This window comes from Cydia fagiglandana, chromosome 20 (genome assembly GCF_963556715.1).
Source record: "Cydia fagiglandana chromosome 20, ilCydFagi1.1, whole genome shotgun sequence".
In the NCBI taxonomy this organism is placed as follows: domain Eukaryota; kingdom Metazoa; phylum Arthropoda; class Insecta; order Lepidoptera; family Tortricidae; genus Cydia; species Cydia fagiglandana.
Genome location: NC_085951.1, coordinates 13,578,210 through 13,595,583, shown reverse-complemented (window position 1 = coordinate 13,595,583; position 17,374 = coordinate 13,578,210). Strand labels below are relative to the sequence as shown.

Below are 17,374 nucleotides of genomic sequence, written 5' to 3'. Positions count from 1 at the left end.
CAGATTGCAAGTCGCACGCTCTCACCGCTAGGCCACCAGCGCTTTTTCTCTCTCTCTCTGTACCTTCAGGTATTTAAATAAAAGTAAACAACATCTACCCTCAAATGGCTCTTTAGGCCAGTTGAGGGTATAGATGAAAACATTACATGATCAAATAATGTAGGTTAAAGTCAGGTCGTTCAGTGACAGATCCAGGCGGTTTTGTATTTGGTTGGTTAACCAATAAATGTTATAACTGCCCGAAAATTTACAAATTGTTTCTTTTCTTTTATTTTGATACCTAAAGTACAGACTATAATATTATCTGCCAGTGGTATTTCCTTTAAACTTTTAAGACAAAAACCTGTCTGTCTTTCACCAGGCTGTATAATATGAACCGTGATAGCTATCTGTTGCCGCTGTAACAACACATACTAAAGACAATATAATAAAATAAATATTGAAGTGGGGCTCCCATGACATCAAACGTGTTTTTTGCCGTTTTTTGCGTAATGGTACGGAACCCTAGTGCTAGGTGCGACTCGCACTTGGCTGGTTTTTCATTATTTTTTATGTCAACAAATAACTGACAATTTGCGGAGTACTCAGAGTACGATATATATAATATATAAATACCTAAATACATACAAAACATCCACGACTCGGGAACAAATATCTGTGCTCATCACACAAATAAATGCCCTTACCGGGATTCGAACCCAGGACCATCGGCTTCATAGGCAGGGTCACTACCCACTAGGCCAGACCGGTCGTCAAAAGTTTTGATCTTAAACTTTTCTTTTCAGGCCATCGGCGGCATCGGCCCCAAAATCATCACCACCCTCGTCGTATGGGGCTCCTACCCGCTCTACGGCGACACCCTCATCTTCAAGCGCGAGGACATCGAAGCCCTCCACCTCTTCGACGACGCCCCCCAACCCCCCACCACCCCCAAGACCCCCGGCCTACAGCTCTCCTGTAATAACACTACCACTAGTGATATCTTGAACGGTACCAACAGGTTTGGATGTAGCTTAGCGCAGAGTAATATGGCGTTGAAGGGTCTAATCAATTGTGAGTATGTGGCTAAGAGATAATTTGTGACGTCCCACAGGTAAAGGTACCTTATAGCGGTTGGCGCTTACGCTATTATTAACGCCGCTCTAATATTATTGCGGCGCTATGCGACGTAAGCGCCAGCCGTCATAAGCTACCTTTTGCCGTGGAACGACACATTTGTGACGTTTTCAACCTAAATGTTACAACATTGTTGGTTGTCGATAAGGTTCATTTCAAATTGAAGCTATATGGAAACAGCGCCTTAGGGGTTGTGAACAAATCACCCTCCACCTTGGTGATACCTATTTATATTTGGTGAGGTTTTTGGCTACCCCCCTCCCCCCACAACAACCTCGCGTGTATTCTAAGAAACAAACCTATTACATATTTTCGACATAAATTTTGTATGCATTGAACAAGCATTTTGTACTAGGAATGAAGGGATAATTTTTTATTCAAATCATTGTAATGGGATATATTTTTTTATATATATTTTTGTATTTATTTACTAAGGATATCTTCCAGTTCATGTTTTAAATCGGGGGAAACACCCTAAGCAACATATAGTTGGTCAAGCAGATCTTGTCAGTAGAAAAAGGCGGCAAAAATGTGGGCGCGAAGGGATATCGTCTCATAGAAAATTTGAATTTCGCGCCTTTTTCTACTGACGAGATTTGCTTGACCAGCTAAGTGAAACATTATACTGCATGATGGATTGATATTTGGACGTAGTTAACAAAAAGGGGGCACCATAAATCTTGTCCTCATGTTTTTGACAGTAAGTTAAGATTGTATTAACCCTTTGACCGCTAATGGGCAAAGACGTCAATGGACGTATGCGCCTACAGCGCAATATCAGCCTTAAGACGAAACAGGAGCCGAGTTTTAAATATTTTAGGTATATTAGGAGCCGCTTCCGTCTTGCTAACGGAAGCGGCTCCTAAAACTAGTGCGATAAGGACAAGGCGAAAAATCCTGCGTAAAAATCTCAAAAATCGAGATTTAGTACTCGACTGTTTCCTCCTCCAAAACTTAACTAATCGTAACCAAATTTGGAAATGATTATGAAATTATCTGTGTCGGACCGTTTTGCTTTTTTGGCTAATTGATATCAGTTTTGAATACCACGCCTCTCATTGCGGCATAGTCAATTAGGCCATTTTGGCCATTTTTGAAGGGCTCTAGCGCCTTAAAAAACAAAAATATCAAAAAAAGCAAAACGGTCCGACACAGATATTGACAATATTAATCTGTGTTGAAAAAATCATTGCTCTAGCATCAAAACTCACGGAGGAAAACGAGGAGTACGTTTGTATGGAGAAATGACCACTCCTGTTGGCTCTTAATGCACTCCGTTAAGGTTCAAAGGTTTAACAGATTTTGTGGGTTGGATCCTTTTTCCTAATTATGTCCATGTTGTCTAAATATTAAAAATAGCATTTACATCTCATGCCCACCGACACAGCGGTCAAATTAAATAAGCTACTGCCAGAAACGCGTATGTGCGTTCTCATTTTCAGTTCTAAAGTTTGCATAAGAGCATAACACCCTCTGACTCTCTCTAATAGCATTTTATACATGTCTATATCCTAATGATAATTATTTTCTCTACATATATTATACCTATTGATTCCTGTCACACAGTGATTATGTAGCTGAATAATTTTACTATGGGGCAATTTCCAAAATGGCAAAAATTTGCCATTTTATATTTTGCCCGATATTTCCTATGGCCTCTCACATTTCTTTATATGGCCTACATGTTTATTTCATAGAGTGATTAACTTGTTGAAAACAACACCATGTATATTATTTATATTTTATTATGTATGCCTTTATGACCCGCTGTGATGGATTTAATATACAATCCTATTTCCGAATGCTTTTGCTATATTTCAATAGATATGAAGAAAAAACGAATCAATGGTTGAACTATTCTAATAAGTAGTTGATATTGAAGAGTACGTAGGTTCTATTTTATGCCAAAGAATTATTTATTGTAGTAGAGTTAAGTCTAAAAAAATCTTCGAAATTGACTGCTGACATAGATGTCGCTTTACGGATCCGTACATTATGGGGTTGTCAAAAGAGTTACCTCTGGCACAGAATAAATAATAGTACTAGGTACAGAAGACCCACTCCCTAACGCGTCTGTTACGATCAGGACAGATATGGCCGCTAGGTGGCGACAGCGCCACGCGCGGCTTATGGTTAGCCACCAAAATTGGTGTGGAACGGATGTATTTTTAGCTACCTGCAGCAAAGCGACGAAATCGCGGAGTGAGCCACGTCTGCCTCTGGTCGCCGTAAAGTGCTATCTACTCACGCTGTTTATCTTAGACTTACCGTTCTACAATAAGTAAGTCTTTGATTTATATATATTTAAACGAATTATGATTCAATGAGTTTGGTGTAAGGGTTTACTGTTCTATCCGCCTAAGGCCCATTGTCCTACCTACAGTACTTATTCAGTTCAATGAAATTTAAATCATATTCGATTGGAACAGAGTTGCTTTTGCTCTGTTTCGTTCAGATTTTGAACAACGCAAAATCAACTCTATTTCCTAAGTTGTAGGTTCAAATTTCTGTGGCAAATTTTGCATGGCTATCTGGGTCTTAGGAGGCTATACTCATTTTAATGATGCTTTATTTGGTGCCACAATCTTGTTGAAATTTATGCTCAAATAATTTAATTGATGTGAAACTTCAATTGATAAAAAAATACTGTATTGTGTAAATAGTCCGTCTAAATTTCCTTCTCTGTAACGACTTTGACGAAGTGTGGGTGTACCATAATAAACGCCATATTTTCATAGAACTTACGTTGGTGACATTTACACACTTTATCGTAGCAAAGTCTGTGCAGAGTCGGAGATTGAGAGTTTTTTCTGAGCATATTGGGCCATTGAATAATTTTACGGTTTAGACTCACTTGTTTTAAGTCACTCGCGCGACACGTTTCGGAGAGCCTAGGTCTCCTTTCTCAAGCACTAACAGTGCGGGCAGCGTTCACGACGGCCGTGTATCGCGTACCGTACAATTATTCAATGTTAGAATGTCACACAACAGTTTAAATTCCATATTGTGTCAATTTGTTATAGAAAAAGAAATTAACAGTTATAAAAAAAATCTTAAAAAAGTGTTAAATCCGATTTATATTTCTTGACAGACCCTTGTATACTTATACAATCAAGATAATATATATTTTCGAAAATACATTGTGACAAAATATTTAATTTTATTATTAGAATCAGCCCGAATAATAGTCATTAAATGAATAAGTTATGTTATGGTAGCATAATTGTGATACCTGAAGCTGTTTATAATAATTTTATATATTGAGTGCCTTAAGAAAATCTCTATTTTTTAAACAAAACAGAATTGAGTTGACTATGGGTATATTGACTTGTATATTTTTATTTGTAATACATATTTAACCCTTTCGCCGCCATTGACTTGATATAAAGTCAGTACATATCGTGCGCCACACGCCACGACTTGATATCAAGTCGTGGTTTTGGTCAGGTTTGTATACGTGCAATTTTTGACGTGGCGTTGATGACACTCTATTATTTCATTGACGTGGCGGCGAAAAGGTTAATAAAGTTTGTCAGTAAACTCAATTAATACAAATGTCCGAAGCTGCCAGAGAAAAAAAGTTGCATTTCAGAACGAAATTGTTACAAACATAATATAATTATATATTATATACATTTAAATAGTTTTGTACAAGTGCAATAAATTTCAGGCGCTGTTGCGAGTTGCCATAATAATAAGTTTCAAGACCAAAATATTTAGGACAGTATTTTACAAGGCAGTGCATCTCGCTCTTACTCATACAGCAACAGTCCTTTTTCAACGCCACAGACGGCGATTAACGCCAACGCGAAATCGTGACAACTACGCCAAATACGGCATTTGAAAAAAAAACTTGAAAGCAGGTGTCATCTATTGGGCGTTAGCGTATCGTTCACTAGGACCAAAGAGATTAGAGTGTATAGAGAGTTACTGTCATGGTAAATTATGTATCCACAGTAAATGTACCGCCATCTTTCGACAGAAGATTAACCCACTTATTCATAAACGTTTACTAAAGTTGACAAGCCGATAATAATCGTTTGTCCCTTTCCGACGTATTGGTATGATGGAAAGGGTTGAAAACGATTATTATCGGCTTGTCAACTTTAGTAAACGTTTATGAATAAAGGGGTAAAACTGTTAGAACGTCATTTGATTTTGACCCTTATTCTTTCACTGATATGTGTTAATTTGTTAAATGTTTAAATTAACGCCATCTACTCGACAGTAGGCCGAAGGTTATGGCGTCATCGCTCGAAAAGATTGCTCCATACCTTTGGCCTAATGTCGAGTACATGGCGTTAATTTAAATATTTAACATATTAACACATATCAGTGGAATAAGGATCAAAGTCAAATGGCGTTCTAACAGTTTTAATCTTCTGACGAAAGATGGCAGTATATTTTACTGTGGCTTTAGTTTACATTGACAATCCGCCTCTATTTCAAATCTCTTAGCTAGAACGTTTAAGGTAATATATGTCGGCGGCCGATCGTAAGATCAGGCAGATCGTAATGTTCCCGTGTAATGTTTTGACGATAGTCACATTAAACGAATATATAGGTGGAATAGGTTCGTTAGGTTGCTTCAGATGCCCGAAGGGCACACTGCCCAGAAATAGGAGCCCCACGTGGCGGGGCTCCGTCTACTCAAAGAACGAGTCAAAGATTTTCACGTTTCACGATATGCCTAGGAATTTCACAATATCCTGATCTTACGATCGGCCGCCGACATATATAAAACAGTGTTTAAGAGCGGATATAATGCTGAATCTGCGGCGGTATCACGGTCGCATTTTTATCGCTTTTCACCATGTCAGTCACGTTCTAACAAGTGTAAGTACGAAAGTGACGGGCATAGTGACAGGTGATATAAACGAAACCATGCTACGCCCGCTGGCCGTATATTTATTTCATGTCGATGACAAATAATTGCATTTTCATTTGACAGTGAATTTATTTTTTAATTATTTTAATTGAGCGCCTGACGTGTGAATGTGAAGATGTTTTTGGAGGCGAGAAGTCTCAGAACTACTGTAGATATATTATATTGAGACGATAAATAAATATGTCTAGTTTTTGTACAAATATATTTTTATTGTGACAGTAAAAATCAACTAACTTTAAACGGAGTAGTTACTAGTATGTGAAGAAAAGTATATGGTGTTATAATGTATAGGTATAAATGCCTATATTGTGATCATATATTATTTGTTGTCTCAGATGTAGATGTATTGAAATTATTTGAGGTGCTGACACATTTGTAAGTTATTTTTTGAACTCCACTTCAAATTGTTTCAAATATTAAAACTCATTGTGTAAATAGCAAAAACTAATTTGTATTGTTGTTATTTTAAGAAATAAATGGTTGAAATTTTTAGTTGTGTTTCTTTTATTGATCTAGTGTTGGTTTCAACACTTTCAACAATGTAATAATAGTTATCGGTACGTAGTAGTAAAGTTAAAAGTTATCAGCCGTCGCTCTTAGGGTCTCCCCAGATATATCGACGCGCATTCGGTAAACGCCGATAGGAAAAAGCATTATGTCCGCGCAATAAGAGCGAAAAAGACGACGCGTCGGCAGGTGCCGGCCGATGCGCGCCGAGCCGAACGACGACTTTGCTCTTATTGCGCGGAGATAAAGCTTTCTCCTATAGGATTTTGCCGATTCCGCGTCGACATGTGTGAGGGAACCACGATCTTCTAATCTAAGTCTACAAAAAACAAAAGCAAAGCAAAGTACTTAATATTTTGGTTTTGATTAAGTCTAACTTACATTGGATTGGAAACTAACAAACTAAAACAAGCGAGAAAAATACTCTGCCTTGGGAGCCACTTACGACTTCGTGCCCGTCGCTGTCGAGACAGCCGGGCCCTGGGGACGGGAGGCACGTGAGCTCTTCAGAGAGCTTGGCAAACGCCTCAGGGAGAAGGGGAATGACCCCCGTTCTGAGTCATGGCTTGTCCAGACATGACAGGTCTCCATCGCCATACATGCTAGTGTGATGGGGACCTTTGGACCCGGCATGGCTCAGAACGGGTTTTAGTTTCTTAAGTTTTGTACATATTGTAAAATGTATCCTTTGTGAGATAAATTTAAATGTGTGTAAGTTAGTATAACCACAAAATAAATAATAGTACTAGGTACAAAAGACTCACCCTCTAACAAAACGCGTCTGTTACGATCAGCACAGATATGGCCGCTAGGTGACGACAGCGCCACGCGCGGCTTATATGGCTTTCCCCACGGTACCTACTGCTTCTCAAACATATCTAAATGTTTGAAAAAGCTCCAAGCGGGATTCGTAAAATATGAAGATTTGCTCCTTTGTCAATCAATCACTACATTGTAGATGAGTAACTAGCATAGGTACTGTGTTATTTTCTATTTTCTTTCATTATAGGTACTCTTTAATTTTTCTAACAGTCAAACTTAGGTTACACTGAGAATCAGTGTAGATGATCACCAGAAATTAAAAAACAGTTCTGTACTGGGGGAAAAAATGAAGTTTTAGTAATAATTATCGACGTTTCACTATTTCTGTAAAGTTTATTTATTTCTACAAACAGCTCAGTAATCCCAAATATAATTTCAACAAACAGATAATAGAAATTGCAAGAACTAATAGAAATTGCAAAAGTCAATTTGTTCCTAACTCTCCTTGTCCCCGGATTAAGTTTATTTTTGTAATTCTAAGTGTGTTTTTGTTGTACTTTTCTCTCAGTGTATGGCGGTAAAAAATACAATATACTTAGTCTCGTAGTTTCTTTATTTCTACTTGTCAAATGGCTCGTTGTTACCAATAACTACTGTTTCTCGTACTTCGGGCACTGGTAAAGATGCACACACTTGCCAGTGCTGCGGTCCCTGACTGTCGGGAGCTCGCAGAAGCAGTCAGCCTCGAAGCAAGGATGTATCGCCAGGTCTCTGAAGGCGTGCGGGTAGGGGGTCTGGCAGTCGGGCTGTTCCATGCGCGGGCAGCGGTATACAGAGCGCTCGCCTGGAGGACATTCCTCTGAAAAAATGGTTGATTTTAGTACCTACAAACACTAACAATAAGATGATATTCCGTACATATTATGTTTCGAAAAACCATTGGTACGAGTAGGTAGGTATTGGTTGGTTGGCTTGTTGGCCTTAGGAAGTAAAATATAACATTTTAACTGTTGTGTAAGTAAAACTAAAAAGTAAAAACCACTAGGTAAGGTAAACGTACTGGTGCTCGACGCGGTCCCAGTACATGTCATCTTGAAACTTAAGTTATTGTCAATAGAGGTGACAGCAAAGTGTCATCTATTGGGCATTAGCATGTCGAACACTAGTACGTTTACCTTAAGTATACTAAAAAAAACATAAATAGGGTAGTGCGTGGTAGTAAATGAATATCTGGGAGACCGAGCTGTGTTCGGAAAACATATAAAACAAAAAAATGCGCGTTTTCCCAGAGATAAGACCTAGGCTAGATCAGTTTTTCGCCCCGAAAACCCCCATATTATACCAAATCGTTAGAGCCGTTTCCGAGGGACCCCGAAATATATATTAATTGCGGGTGCAATATAATGACGCTTTCAGGGTGCTCTTGCGGCTGCCGCGGCATTGCAGCGCGTCTGCCATGTTCGCGGACGCCATAGAAGGTAGGATCGCGCATCGGTATACGCGTGCCTCCGTGAGGGACAAAACATACGCAAATGCGACACTGTGATTGGTCGAATTCATTTGTTGCCCACCATTCTCCATACTAATAAAAAGGTGGGGAACAAACAAAAAGTGAGACTGTGACAAGGACAAGCAATAATACCGCTTTCTCTGCTACTCGTACTGAAAGTTACATAAGACTATCCCGTTCTGTCAGTTACCCCCACCACTCATGCCAGATCCAGGTATATCCTAGATTCATGGCGGACGCGCACGTTGACGGTTTTCATGCGACGCTGCGCAAGCGCTGCGCCGCGACGCTCCGCAGAGTCCGCGACAGCCGCCACAGCCTCCTGAGCGTAGTAGCGGGGAGGTGGGACAGTGGCCTAGTCAGGCACTGGTCCTCGCTTCACTTAGGTTTAGGTACTAATATAGTTGTTTAAATATTTTCTTGTTATTAACACACTTATGGACACTTATTAGTCTGAAATAAATGCATTTTATTTTATTTTTTATATATAGGTAAGTGTAAATAAATAAATATAAATAAATATACAATAAGTTTTATTGAGAGAAAATGAATTAGTTTAGTGTCATTTTCAACTAAATCAAAGATGTAGACATAGATTTCATCGAAATCGGTTCAGCGTTTATTGATTTCCCATACAATCCTACACCTTACCTTTCATTTTTAAGGTATTTTTTTGGAATAAAACCTATTCTTTGTTCTTCCCTGGGACTCAAACTATCTCTATACCAAATTTTATCTAAATCGGTTCAGCGGTTATTGAATCCCCATACAAATTTCCTCCTCCCTTTTCACACCCTTAAGGGATGATTATTGAGATTAAAAGTATGCTATGTTATTCCCTGGGACTCAAACTATCTCTGTACCAAATTTTAACTAAATTGGTTCAGCAGTTTAAGCGTGAAGAGGAATTAAAAAAAAGTATTTTTTTCATATTTTATGTGTTTTTACTTCGGAATGGTGTCATTATGATATCAGAAATTAATTCGGCACCCCCGATTTATACCGAAACGATACCAAACTTGACCTAGTACCTAGCTTAAATGATACAGATATCAAGATCAAGTTGAGAGCCCCCCCCCCCCTAAAAATTTACATAAAAAATCTCGGCTCCACTTCTTGAATCCATCCCTGGGTCCTAAGGACCAATCCTGCCAAAGGAAATCTCTTGTTCATGCAACGCCGTATTTTAGGGCCCCCCTCACATCTGGCGTCTTTCGAGCGTCGGCGTCTGTCGGCGTCGGTCCAGCGCTATGGAAAATGACGTCGCTGCGCAGTTGCGTCGACGTCGGCCATAGAATAGTAGACGCCGACGCTCGAAAGACGCCAGATGTGGGGGGGCCCTTAGACCCAGCGCCATCCGCTACTAGCACAAATAAAAATTAAAACTATAAAGTATTTAAGATAAAGGTTTAAGATGTGGTAAATGAGTTAACTTACTTTTTATGATATCAGCAAGATCAAGTTCTTTCCCGCTAACGCAGACCGCCAGAAGAGCACACAGGAGAACACAGGTATATTTCATCTTGTTTGACTGTCTGTCTATCCTGTCCGAACTCCGTAGTACTTAAGATCACTGGTCAGAATGATCACTGTATGTAAGTCGTGCTGGTTTTATAGTAGATTGAGCTTCTCGGTTTGTGTCCATTGTCATACTGGATGTTTTATGTAAGTCATACACTCACACTCATACACACTCACTCCGTTGGCTCAGCGACCCAAAATGAGACTTGGCCTCCGACACAAGACAGCGCCACTTTTCTGGGTGAAACCTCTCGCCAATTGTTGACTCGAAGTTCGCGCGGATCGCCTCCACCAAGTCGTACTAGCGATCCGATAAGACGTATTCCTGTTGGAAGAGGGTCATACACGGACAGGAATAGACTAGAGCCTATATGTATATTTCTGATTAGGACTGGTTAGGTATACCTATCAATACTGTGACGAGGCGTCCGAGACGTCATTTTCTATGACGGCTGATGATCACGTGGTGTCAAGTCATCCTTAAATCTGTAGGTATGCTGTCAAATACCGTGTACTCCATCTGATTCAGCGAGTTTATTTTCGGAAAGAGTACATGTTCAGTTGGTTTGTTAGGTAGAAGTTTAATGAGGTTCGGCGAGCAAAACGAGCTCGATTTTAGGCTCGGACATGCGAGATTTTCTAAAATTTGCCAATTTAAATTTTGCGCCAGAGTAATCTAACTCCTCGGCGCGGATCCGACCCGTTCTAGCAACGAGTAAGATGTATAATGCGAACACGCATTAGGGGTCAACACAAGGTGACACTTGCTAATCCTTATCTATAATAGAAAAGCAATTATAATATAAACGGGAACGTCAGAAGTCAAAGTAAAAAGGAATAACCAGTCGTAAACGTTTACCACATTTACATACATACGTCATAATAATAATGCTAATGCATTTTGCTACGGCTCATGGGAGCATGGGGTCCGCTTGACAACTAATCCCGAGAATTGGCGTAGGCACTAGTTGCGGCATAAACGGCCGTTTCTTTTATTTTACATCAACTTAGAAGTTTAATTTTTTTACAGCTTCAACGAATTTCAACTCTGTACCTCCTCGTGCAATTTTCCCGAGATAAAGGGTCTTGTCAGACGGACAACAAAGTGATCCTATAAGGGTTCCGTTTTTTCAATTTTAGGTACGGAACCCTAATTAACACATTAACATAAATGATTGAATTATTTTCCGGTTTTTCCCAATAGGGGGTATTACTGCAATGTTCTGCCGCCAGAGTGCAGCACTAAGCTAGATAGTAGGTACATGTTACTGTGCCTTAAACTGTTTTTTGACAAGTTTTCACAGACAATAAAATATGACATTAATGTTAACTAGGGCCTACCGGGAAACGCAAAAATCGAAATTTAGTTATTTGCGTCTGTATCGTATCGGTGTATCGCTCGAATATACAAGTGTGATAGAGAGATAGATAACGAAATTTCGATTTTCTCGTTTCGCGGTAAACCCCCAGATTGTGATGAATTGTGGTAGTAGCGCCCCCTACGCAGAGTTTCGCGGAATATTCCCTATTAAGCCTGATCCACACTTGCGTTTGCGTCTTCGCGCCGCGATTCGCGCACGAGTGTGTAGCGGGCTTTAAATTAGGTTCCGGTAATCGGGAAAATGTAAATTGCTATGGGTAATCATCTTATCCATTGGATATAATAATAGACGAACATTTCCAAGATAACCTAACAACGTGTCAACTCCATCACCCGTGTTATTTTACAGACCACTAGTGAGACGGAATGGAAATAATCTAAAGTTGGTCAAGCAGATCTTGTCAGCAGAAAAAGGCGGCAAATTTGAAAAATGTAGGCGCGAAGGGATATCGTCTCATAGAAAATTTGAATTTCGCGCCTTTTTCTACTGACAAGATTTGCTTGACCATCTATATATATATATATATATATATGTAATTTTCTGGTGGATATTTATTTCATGTCGATAACAAAAAAAAGCATTTTCATTTGACAGTGAATTTATTTTTTAAGTAATTATTTTAATTGAGCGCCTGAATGTGTATAGTTCGTTTTTTTTAGCATTAGAAAGAACTTCGTAGAAGTAAGCTTGTGGTTCCATATCCGGCACTTTTAGCGGTAATAATTTGAAATAAATTATATGAATTGACCATGCTACATTAGATAATTCAATAATTATTAATAATTAAAGAGCCTGATAAAAACTGTACGCTTACTTCTGTGGAGTTCATTCTAATGCTAAAAAAAACGAACTATAGAATTGTAGATGTTGTTGGAGGCGAGAAGTTTAGTCTCAGAACTACTGTTAGATATATTATATTGAGACGATAAATAAATATGTTTAGTTTTTGTACAAATATCTTTTCATTGTGACAGTAAAAATCAACTAACTTTAAGGCCTCATTCACACGAGCGCTTTTACATCGCGCTTTAAAAAATAGCTTGAACCTGTCCGCACTCTAAATTAGATTTAACGACCAAGATAAAATGGCCACCGCCATCGTGTGAACAAATACATTATGTTTCCATTTGTGTCGTTCAAACGCTTTTTTAACGCGCGTTGAAAAAGCGCTCGTGCGAATGAAGGGTAAACGGAGTAATTACTAGTATGTGAAGAATTGTTAACCCTTTGATCGCCAGAGAGCCAGAGACGTTAACTGACGCGCACTGCTGCAGCCCCATATCAACCTTCGTGATAACACATTAAACCCATACGTGTGGAGTATCTATGGATAGGTCTTCAAAAATGATATTGAGGTTTCTAATATAATTTTTTTCTAAACTGAATAGTTTGCGCGAGAGACACTTCCAAAGTTGTAAAATGTATGTCCCCCCCCTGTAACTTCTAAAATAAGAGAATGATAAAACTAAAAAAAATATATGATGTACATTATCATGCAAACTTCCACCGAAAATTGGTTTGAACGAGATCTAGTAAGTAGATTTTTTTTAATACGTCATAAATCGTAAACCGCAATTTTATTATGTTACTTGCTGCTACGGAACCCTTCATGGGCGAGTCCGACTCGCACTTGGCCGCTTTTTTTATTTTGAGCCAAAATCACTGTTTCTATGTTATCACCTACAACTTGTTACTCTAGCTTAGCGGTCGGCAACCTTTTAGCAGCCAAGGGCCACATAGCAGTTAACGAAGTGGACGCGGGCCGCACTTTGCTAATATTTATGTCTTTATCAGCCATTGTCATTTGTCAATATTACATACAAAATAACCAGGGAGACTCGCGGGGCGCAAGTGGGACTTTCGCGGGCCGCATGCGTTTTCCTAACAAATAAAACAAAATAAAGTATTTATTTAATTACAATATGTTCATCCAATATGCTTGTCTATCATCTATCATCATCATCATCATATATATAAAATCGAAAAACCAGAACGGGATAAAAAACCAAGGAAGAAGCGAGATGGCGCCTTACAAATTTCTAAAAAAGTTTTTGACACTTTTCTCAAATATTTGATATTCGTATGATGAGAAAAAACTGTTCCAATCTATTATCTAAACATAAAAACTATCGCTTTCGATGCGTATTTAATTTACAATAAGCAAAAGAAATTTTCATAACAATCTTTATTTTACGACAATCAGCCGTTTCTCGGCAACTCTCGGTTAGTTTCGTTTCGGTGGTAACCTAACCTAAATTATGTTTGTCATGTTGGTATACAGTTATTTCGGCGTTTTTTTACACGAAGGAAAATTTGGCATTTATTTTATTTTATTTGGCTAAGACACTCCAAGTAAGTTAAGTTATCCAAGTAACGGCGACAATTAAATAAGAAATCGCTGTCACAGTTATAAACCCTGGCAGGGTTGAATACATAATAATGTCCGTATTTAAATAAACATAAGGCAAACTCTTTATTTCATTTACGCGAGAGGAGCTGCGGCTGGGTTGTATTACTATAAAATCGAACAATTAAGTAACAATTAAAGTAACATTTGTAAAATAACTTAAATTACTTAGGCCCACTTGCACCATCCTATTAACTCAGGGTTAAGCAGTTAAACCGTTAACCTAGCGTCAAATTATACTGGTAACTATGGTTACTCCAGGTTAGGGAATGCAATCTCGCACCAAGATTGACGATTCGAGGTCTCGCACGAAAAATCTGAATCCAGGGGGCCGATTTTTGAAATTCGACCACTCGATTTCGTGTATTTTGTTAAATGATATCTCCACTACTAGGCGTTTAAATTCTACTAATAGAATTGAAATCGAGTGGTCAATACCACTAGATTCCAAAATTTGATCGCTCGTATTTCAAAAATTAGCATTTCGCCGTTTTCCACCGATTTTCGAGTGACGAAATCGAGTGATCGAAATTCAAAAATCGGCCCCCTGATAGGGTGTTTCGAGATCTCGACCGTCACACTTTCGAGATCGAGATTAATCTCGACGAGATCGAGATTCGATAAAGTAATAAAAAATGTGTTATTTTGAGCACAAATCTCTAAGAATTCCGTATATACTACTTATTTAGAGTACCTACGTCATGTTTTATTTCGAAAATCTTCAAATTAATCAACGTTTAATAAAAAAACTTATTAAAAAAACTATGTATACATATATGTAGCTCTAATTTGCATGTAATTATGAAAAAATGGTATTAATTATTTTTAACTTTACAAAATTGTAAGCAGAGGCATTAATATGCTCAGTTGATATTTATGACAATTACTTAGCAACTTACAAAAAAATGTGGGTTAAGCGAGCAAAACTACTTACAACTACTTACATTACTGTAATTTATTTTTGTAAACCTGTGTTGTGTACAATAAAGTGATTACTACTACTACTACTACTAAAACTCATAAATAATTTTGACTGGGTACGTTAAGTTCGTCCGATTTTTCCGCACAGAGCGCGCCGCATACAATAGCACTGTCTGATCAACATGAACCTAAGGTCAAAAAAGATTACTCAAAACACACACAAGGATCAATCTTTCAATCTCGTTCTCATATGTTCGAGACGCGAAGCGCGAACTTGCAAGACTCCACATTACACACTATTTTGGCTCTTCTGTGGCCAGATAAATATTAATTATATTATGATTATATTACATTAAGCAGCTATATTTTACGGTTTCACAAGAAATCAAAATGGAAAAACAGCTAAATCACGTATGATGCCATAGATAACTAACAGTTAAACTCGATCAGCTGATGCTTTTCCGCTATCTTGCCGCAAACCAAACTGCGAAATCGCCGTGAAGTGTGCGAGTGTGGAGTCATACATCAACTTCGCGATATGTTCGCTCCGCGACGTCGCGCCGCGATTCACGCACATAGTCTGGAGGGGGCTTTTGACGCGGGCCGAAATACCGACAAAAAACGGAGAACAAGGCGCGAAGGCGTGAACAATCTGCGAAATCGACGCCACACTTGCGTTCGCGGCTTCGCCCGCGATTCACGCACATAGTCTGGAGGGGGCTTAATGTCAAAGTGCCAGTGCAAGTGTCAACTTGGGTGCGTTCACTGCGTTCCTAAATAATACGAATTGCAGAATTCAACTTGTCCAAAATTCGACTAGCTTAAAAAGTCACAAAAATTGCCTCATGATCGAAAGTCACGCACATGTCACACGAGAAGGCCAAAATTCACGAAAATTGTGACTTTTGTGACCATCTGGCAACACTGGTCGTGGCATCGCCCGCGCTGCCCGATACAAATGTTCGAGTCGCGCCCCTCCCCGCTCGCCGCCGCCGCCGGTCGCCCGGTGCACGCCGCGCGCGTTGCCGCTCAGCGACAAGGCTCGTGGCATGCATTATGCGTCGCCGGGTTATTGTTTTTGCGACTTACCGCCGGTCGCCGCCGCCGATCGCCTTAGACCAATGTCGTGGCCAGGCCGTGATGCATCAGTCTCCACCGTCAAGGTTTCTTTATCGTCAATAGCAACCAATGCTGCCTTTTTAATATCAGATTTAAGAAGTTGAAAACTACGCTGAGCATTTGCGTCTAAAGGGAAGTTGGAATTGTTAATCAAAGGTTGAATCTTTTCCGAAAAGTTATGGACCCATTTAGCGTAGTGAGCAAATAGCCCTAGAGCTCTCTTCAATTCTGCAGTATTGCGCGGTAACGGTAGTTTTATTAGAGGCTCCAGTCGATCTTTATCTGGTTCAATAACGTTGTCCCTGACAGTATATCCAAGGAGGCTGATGGAACTTTTGCTGAAATTACATTTTTGTTCGTTTAGTGTGAGATTGTACTTCTTAGCAGCGGCCATGAATTGTTGTAAGTTTTTATCGTGCTCTTCTTTGTTTTTACCGCAGACTGTAACGTCATCAAGATAAGTAAAGGTGCCTTGTAAATGTTCTTTTCCAATTATGTGTTCGAGAGTGCGTTGAAAAGCGGCAACTCCGTTAGTGACGCCAAATGGAATACGTTTAAATTGCCATAGTTTACCACAAGCTTCAAATGCGGTATATATTTTCTCTCTTTCAAGAATAGGGACTTGATGGTATGCACTCTTCAAATCAATCTGGCTAAAGTGGTTGAATTTCGCTACTTTCGAAACTATAGACTCAATGTGTGGCAGAGGATACGCATCTAGATATGTGAACTTATTGATAGTTCTGGAGTAGTCGACGACCATTCTTTTTCGATGAGACCCACCTCCAGCAACTAGTACCTGAGCGCGCCAAGGAGAGACGCTCGGCTCGATAATCCCATCTTTTGAAAGTTTAGATATCTCGGCTTGAATAAATTCTTCATCGTCTTTGTTGTGACGTCTGGATTTAATAGCGATGGGCGTAATATCAGCAGATAAGTGTAAGACAGATGCTGGCGGTACTGATGCTTCCATTACGCAAATATGTAAGGGTTCTCTGGTCCCTCCGAAATCGAGCTCGATTTTCGAGTGAGTTTTGAGTATATCATGGCCGACGATAACGTCCGCGCATAGGTTGGTTACTATACGTAGAAGGCGTTGCTTATATGTGTGATTATCTATTTGGAGCGTAGCAAAACAAATGCTTTCTACTTGTGACGTGTTGCTTAGAGATGCTAGATTAATCGTTTCTTTGTGCGGATATTGTTGTAATTTCATTAATTGTGCTATATTTCTATCAATG

General features: G+C 39.2%; 3 protein-coding genes and 1 long non-coding RNA gene across 9 annotated transcripts in view; 2 read left to right on the top strand and 2 right to left on the bottom strand.

Moving 5' to 3' along the window:
- The window catches only part of LOC134674500 (uncharacterized), a 104,796-nt gene extending 98,300 nt beyond the window's left edge, over nt 1-6,496 (top strand). Inside the window, exon 2 of the long non-coding RNA XR_010099617.1 lies at nt 6,296-6,496. This is a non-coding gene — a long non-coding RNA (uncharacterized LOC134674500). The remainder of the gene's footprint in view (nt 1-6,295) is intronic.
- LOC134674463 (uncharacterized) overlaps nt 1-17,374 on the bottom strand; it is a 402,905-nt gene that overhangs the window by 70,105 nt on the left and 315,426 nt on the right. The window lies entirely within an intron of this gene.
- Nucleotides 1-17,374, top strand: part of LOC134674467 (protein I'm not dead yet) — a 145,222-nt gene that overhangs the window by 72,882 nt on the left and 54,966 nt on the right. For 5 of the 6 annotated variants that reach the window (XM_063532551.1, XM_063532548.1, XM_063532549.1 and 2 more), the window contains one exon: nt 786-6,496. In XM_063532551.1, coding sequence (XP_063388621.1) covers nt 786-1,076 — 291 coding nt within the window. In that variant the 3' untranslated portion in view covers nt 1,077-6,496. Of the gene's footprint in view, nt 1-785; nt 6,497-17,374 lie in introns of those variants that run through there. The other variant, XR_010099614.1, reaches the window with a different exon arrangement.
- Nucleotides 7,918-10,377, bottom strand: LOC134674597 (uncharacterized). The gene is made up of 2 exons (XM_063532710.1): nt 10,221-10,377; nt 7,918-8,132 (listed from the first exon to the last, which is right to left on the bottom strand). Exons 1-2 carry the CDS (start codon nt 10,303-10,305, stop codon nt 7,924-7,926), a joined length of 294 nt encoding a protein of 97 aa, XP_063388780.1. The 5' UTR covers nt 10,306-10,377; the 3' UTR covers nt 7,918-7,923.

Bases quoted from the DNA above. Each gene is read 5' to 3' on its own strand.
- LOC134674597 (XM_063532710.1), bottom strand. From the start codon at position 10,305: ATGAAATATACCTGTGTTCTCCTGTGTGCTCTTCTGGCGGTCTGCGTT. The intron at 8,133-10,220 runs GTAAGTTAACTC...CCATTTTTTCAG, and splicing joins TCTTGCTGATATCATAAAAA to AGGAATGTCCTCCAGGCGAG.